This window comes from Osmerus mordax, chromosome 21, assembly GCF_038355195.1.
Source record: "Osmerus mordax isolate fOsmMor3 chromosome 21, fOsmMor3.pri, whole genome shotgun sequence".
Classification (NCBI taxonomy): Eukaryota; Metazoa; Chordata; class Actinopteri; order Osmeriformes; family Osmeridae; genus Osmerus; species Osmerus mordax.
The window spans coordinates 9,188,730-9,194,789 of record NC_090070.1 but is presented as its reverse complement, the minus strand read 5'-3'; the positions used below and the strand labels follow the sequence as shown (position 1 = coordinate 9,194,789).

Here is a 6,060-nt window from a genome sequence, read left to right as displayed (position 1 = left end):
GTCTATTGCTTGTCAGTCAAATGTAGGATCTGAATGTGATCGTGTGAAGAGTGTACATTTCGCGGCTTGATTGGTTATGTTTCCCCGGAGACCATTCGAAAATTCTAAAACATCACAACATTTTGCCTTCTATATTCCAAACCTACTTTATGATGTCGATGCAGCGCCGTCAAGTTAGAACCATAGAAGGCTTTGATTTGAATATGGTGATGTTCAAATAATGCTGATTTTTTTCCACGTAACTATAGAAATATGTCTAATTATGACAGTTCAAATGACCTCAGATTGCGAGACCAGACCCCATTCTCTGCGTGCGTGAGTGGTTCATTTTGCCCCCATAAATAAAGTAGCCTAAATGAATGTTTCTGTTTGAAAAGAGACAAGACCAATGCTAAGTGATTTGTCGTCTTTCAATATTAGTTTAGCTAGTTATGGTATTTCTTTATTGTTCTTCAAGCTACAGCATGTCGCCTCTCATTGGTTAGCTGAATGGAAGGTGTGGTCTGTATGGAAGATATTGGGGTCTTTGTCAAAATCACTCTTTGAGAGTCAGAAAGCAATTCAATATAGCTTACGACAAACTCATCGTTCTATGAAAGACTCACGTTTACTTTTACAAAAAAACGTAGTAGTTCGTTTGATTCCACTTGTAGCAGAATCCGAAATGTGGAACTTTGAAGAATAAAAACAGACGGAACATAAAAAATCAGCCACAGCAACATAAACTTGAAGTCAATTTGGGTTTATGGTTCCAGTAGAAGTTCTTTTTTCTCGCCTTCAAGAAAGAACAAAATTAACATGAAAGATTTGAGGTTTTACGCATCCTTTGGACATATGGACACGCTGTGCACTCCGGTGTTTCTGTAGTAGCGCGTTATTATGAGGCGTCATGGCGTGGTGTGACCGTGGGGTTCAGGTACTGCTGGCCATTGTGGGGGCTTTTGCGGCTTTCAGCCTGATGACCATCGCCATCGGGACAGATTACTGGCTGTACTCCCGGGCGTACATATGCAACACCACAAATGCCACCACGGACGACATGCAAATGCAACCGAAGAAAACTAAAGGGGACATGACACACTCTGGTCTTTGGAGGATATGCTGCATTGAAGGTAGTTAAAAGATAACCTAAACCTGTAAAACACTTCATTTCTGATTAAGGGATCTCAGTAGGCTTAGATGTCTTGGAACATTTTAAGTGCATACAAGTGGAGAACAATATATGTCTTTTTAAATAAAGTATGATTGATTGCATCAAAATAGCCTACATGAAGCCTACAGTACCTACTTTGAATCCACCCTGTGTGTCCATAAAAAGTTATCTGGCTTTTTCCTCTGTCTTGGAACGCCAAGCACGGCTTCAGAGACGTTGGCTGCCGCGCACAGCAAGAGTCTGTGCCCATTGGGCCAATGTAGTGTTTGGTATTTTGTTTGGAGAATAATGTCATCTATCAGCCAACATTTTTTATTACAATTTATAAGAGGCCGCATGAAGCATGTAATTAAACGGATAATCATTTGTTCTTGTAAGTGAGCTTAGGCTAACAACTTCAGATGCGTAGACGCGCTTGTTCCATCCGGTTGTGCTATTCTGTTGCTTGGCAACTACCCTTTGAATTTGCAATGGAAACATAAGGAAGGTTAGAAATTGACATTGATTCCTTGAAACATAGTTTGTTGTTATTGTTTGTTAAAAAAGGTTGCCTAAATGTTTATTTGACGCTGGTTATCACACTGAAACTGATCTGATCTGTTATCCGCCTACACACCTTAGAGTTGACACAGGCTTCAACTGTCAATCCTTAGATAGCCTAGACTCGCTAATTTACAATCCTTAGTATATTGGTCACAGACTGAGAAGTTGAATTTGTTTAAAAATAATAACCAAATCGTGGGAACACCCCCATGCGTAGGCCTAATTGGTTTACTGGCTTCGATAAGCAAATAAGTGATCAAAGCGAAAATTTGCGCTGGCCAAAGTGGCGCTGTCCGCTGCGCGTGGTACTGAAATGTAGCTCGAGAATAGGCGCAAACAGAAACTATCACACTAGGCTGCACTTATTACAGTGTGTGCGTGTGTGTGTGTGTTTGTGTGTGTATGTGTGCGCGCGCGGGTGTGTACGTGTGTGTGTGTGTGTGTGTGTGTGTGTGTGTGTGTGTGTGTGTGTGTGTGTGTGTGTGTGTGTGTGTGTAAGAAGAGACAGAAAGAGAGAGTGTGCAGGGGAGGAGGCTTACTGTGATGGGCAAGATCATAGAATGATTGATGGTTTGAGATGCTCTATAACACCCATGGACCGATAAACACACATACAAACCCTGACAGTTGACCCAGGGTAAGAAAACGCACAGTGATGAAGATATCTCAATGGAAGTGATTGGACACAATGGAATAGATGGGATTCAATCCTAATCCGTCTGTGTCTAACAAGAAACGGTCTGCACCCGTCTAACCCCCCCCCCCCCCCCAACCATGCCTGCTGACTAACCCAACGTTTATTTGCACAGTTGGAGTGTGTGAAACAGCTTTGTTTGGGGCCATGAAAACCAAATGACAGTGTGCAATGTAGCCTTTTAAGCAGCACAGAAGCTTCTCAGAGTCTTGTTTCCCATTCATGCTTGAGTCATAGAAGTCCCACTTTAACAGTGTTTTGCCTGTTTCCCCGGTGATAAGACCTCTTGAGAGGGAGATGCATATGAAATTTTCCTCGATAAAATGGACAACTATCTAAGAGGACTTCCAGCCCTGCAATTGGTGCATCTGTGTGTTTCTGTATCTTCTTGTTTGTTGTGTGTGGATGGATTGGCTGTATGTATACTGATGTGTGTGTGTGAGAGAGAAAGTGTGTGTTTATGAATATGTGCATGTGTGTGTTTGTGTGAGAGAGATGAGTTTTTGTTTATGAAGTGTGTGTGTGTGTGTGTGTGTGTGAATGCATTAGTAACATGTCAAAGGCGCCCTCTGAGAAGCGGGTCTGAAATTTGATTCTTGGGCGAGAAAGGGGGGGGTTGCCATGGTGAGGCTATGCTGAGTAATAAGGGGCGTACTCTGGGGAGAGCTGGTCCCCTGCTCTCTCTCTCTTTCTCTCTCTCTATCTATCTGTCTCTCTCTGTCTCTGTCTCTCTGTCTAGACACAAAGTCATTTATGCTTGTAGTGGGTCAGAAGCCAATGTAATGAATCGTTTCATTTGTTAAAGTCAGGTTTCATGGTGCAAGTGTGTGTTGCAAAGGGTGTTTTGCAGCCTGCTTCTTTGGAGACAAAGGTCCATTTGTCTGGTCCGTTAGGTCCTGCAGAGAGAGAGAGAGCAAGAGACAGAAAGAGAGAGATAGAGAGAGATAGAGAGAGAGAGAGAAAGAGAGAGAGAGAGAGAGAGAGAGAGAGAGAGAGAGAGAGAGAGGGAGGGAGAGAGAGAGAGAGAGAGAGAGAGAGAGAGAGAGAGAGAGAGAGAGAGAGAGAGAGAGAGAGGGAGGAGCCGCCTGGGCCTGAGGGATGGTGCAGATGGACTGTCTGGGTCACTGGGGTCACGTTTCCTTTTGGTCAAGGGCCATATTTTGTCTCTCTAGCCCTCGAGTGCTGGATAGGACTGAGGAGTGAGTGTCCATCCTGCAGTCCTCATGCTGTGGTGTAATACTGGGGGTTGGCCAGCAGGGGCAGCATTAGGAGGGTGAAGCTCATCTAGGTACCTGTTTGAACCATGTGTGATGTGCTCCCCTGGGAAACTGAATTAGTAAGTAGATCTTTCAGTCTCTCGGCTGAGAACCCTTTGGTGTAGGATTTTTCCTATTTCTCCTGTGTAGCTGGAACTGAAATATCAGTATGCATGTCATATGTTTGGAGAAAACACCCCTTAATTTGGCCATGAGGAACACAGATTTGTTTATCCGGAAGTATCAACCATATATTATTCAGAAGTTTGTGTCTTTAAACGCCTTTTGCACAAGTCTTAATTCTGAAACTTTTAGGTGATGCTGCAAAATCAGTGTCAAAGTCTGCACTCAAAGTCTCAATTTTTTTTAATATTAATACTTCAATGTTTTATTCTCTTAAAAGCTCAGGGAACATTCTCTAAGCAGCGAGTCTTGGTGTTTGAGTTAGGGTGGCTGGAGGGTAGAGGCTGGAGACTAGAGGCTGGAGGCTGGAGACTAGAGGCTGGAGGCTGGAGGCTGGAGGCTCAGAGCTGGTGTGTGGGTGCAGACCGCCTTATCCTCCAATGGGTTTTTAACAATGCTGAGTAAAAAGTCCGTTTCAACCCCAATTCCACCCAAAACATTTCAATGAGAATCTTCTCTTGAAGATCCGACATCTGTTTGATCTGACGATCCCATTTAAAAAAAACCTTCATGTCTATTCTTGTCGTATTTGCATAAGCGTTTTAAGTATCACTTGTCGTGTTTTATGTCTTCTCCACAGGTATCAACAAAGGCAGCTGTTTCAGGATCAATCATTTCCCAGGCGACAACGACTACGACACAGACAGCTCGGAGTACATCTTACGTAGGTTTCTTTCTTTCCCCCCCCTCTGGGGTCTTTGACCCCCTCCTGGTTGGCTTCAGAGAGCCACGGATAGCCCTTTGACATGACGTCGTTGATTTGTCTCGACTTCTGTAGCGTTCTCTCATAAAAACATGATGTCATGACAGTGCGTGGAGCTAAGGTGACGCTTATGAGTAATTGTGAGTCGAGTAAGTAGCAAGGGAAGTTCCTGTATGACGCGTAGCGAAACTAACGCGCTCATGCTTGTCTGTGCACATGCGTAGCACTTTCAGCACCATTTAATTTAGAAGTTATGCTAATATAGCAAGTGTGTGCATTCCATTGGGAGGCACACATTATTGGTAAATGCTAATGATGATGGCATGCCACTACGAAGGCTGCATTTCCCATCCACTTTGAGCTAACTTTGCCAGCATGCTATACTTTGTGTGCAGGAATTGTGAGGGCATCCAGCCTCTTTCCCATCCTTAGCACCATCCTGCTACTTCTGGGAGGCCTGTGTTTGGTAATAGGAAGGGTCTACAGCAGCAAGAACAATATCCTGCTAAGTGGCGGAATACTGTTTGTGGCTGCAGGTATGTGAAAGTACATTCAAACACACATACACGTATTCCTACCAAATCAGCCCAATAAACAAACAATGTCTTTCTCTCTCTCTTTCTCTCTCTCTTTTTCACCAGGCCTGAGCAACATTATCGGCATTATTGTCTATATCTCCAGCAACGCCGGCGACCCCAGCGACAAGCGTGACGAGGACAAGAAGAACACCTACTCCTACGGCTGGTCCTTCTACTTCGGCGCCCTGTCCTTCATCGTGGCCGAGTCGGTCGGCGTGCTCGCCGTCAACATCTACATCGAGAAGAACAAAGAGAAACGCTTCCGGGCGCGCCGCGAGTTCGTCAAGTCCACTTCCTCGTCTTCGCCGTACTCCCGTATCCCCAGTTACCGTTACCGCCGGAGACGCTCCCGCTCCAGTTCACACTCAACCGACCCGTCCCGCGAACCTTCGCCGGTGGGGATGAAAATGTCGATGTCTGGAGGCGCGGTCGGAGGGGGAGGGTTCGGGATGGGCATGGCGATGGCAGACATGGGCATGTACTCCTTCGCTCGGGACCCCATGAAGGGCGGGGGTGCAACTGCTGGGTCTTACAGCCCCGAGCATGACTCCCGATTCCTACAAGTCCACAACTGCTTCCAGAAAGATCTTAAGGATGGCGTCAATAGGAGGACAACGCCAGTATGAGTGTTGGAGTGTATCGTTGTGATGGACAAATGATGGAACTGAATACAGTATCAGGAAAGGAGTAATAGTTGAACATAATACAGAAGGTAACAGGACAATTGGAGTTTCTCCATGACTGACAGCCCAGACTGGCGTCCATCTTGAATGGTCTGATGTCATTTGATGGAAAAATTAGTCTTCATGAGGATAAATGGGTGGACTGGAACTCCGATTTATTGGCCTGCAACTTTATATGTTGACAAAAAGAAAACATAGTTACAAAAATAAGTAGCAATATTTTGTCAAATGCTGAAGTACTAGTCCCCAAAATGTTGCCATATCCTT

At 44.9% G+C, this 6,060-nt stretch overlaps 1 protein-coding gene across 1 annotated transcript; it reads left to right on the top strand.

Moving 5' to 3' along the window:
* The first annotated feature begins 889 nt into the window (after positions 1-889).
* Positions 890-5,736, top strand: LOC136965336 (voltage-dependent calcium channel gamma-4 subunit-like). Its single transcript, XM_067259449.1, has 4 exons — positions 890-1,112; positions 4,410-4,493; positions 4,928-5,068; positions 5,174-5,736. The coding sequence occupies exons 1-4, from the start codon at positions 890-892 to the stop codon at positions 5,734-5,736; spliced, it is 1,011 nt and encodes a 336-aa protein (XP_067115550.1).
* Positions 5,737-6,060: the final 324 nt, after the last annotated feature.

What these genes read in the sequence shown, in the direction of transcription:
- LOC136965336 (XM_067259449.1), top strand. Translation starts at nt 890, where the DNA reads ATGGCGTGGTGTGACCGTGGGGTTCAGGTACTGCTGGCCATTGTGGGG. An exon ending in GAGGATATGCTGCATTGAAG is followed by an intron (nt 1,113 to 4,409) that starts GTAGTTAAAAGA and finishes TCTTCTCCACAG; the next exon opens with GTATCAACAAAGGCAGCTGT. An exon ending in CAGCTCGGAGTACATCTTAC is followed by an intron (nt 4,494 to 4,927) that starts GTAGGTTTCTTT and finishes CTTTGTGTGCAG; the next exon opens with GAATTGTGAGGGCATCCAGC.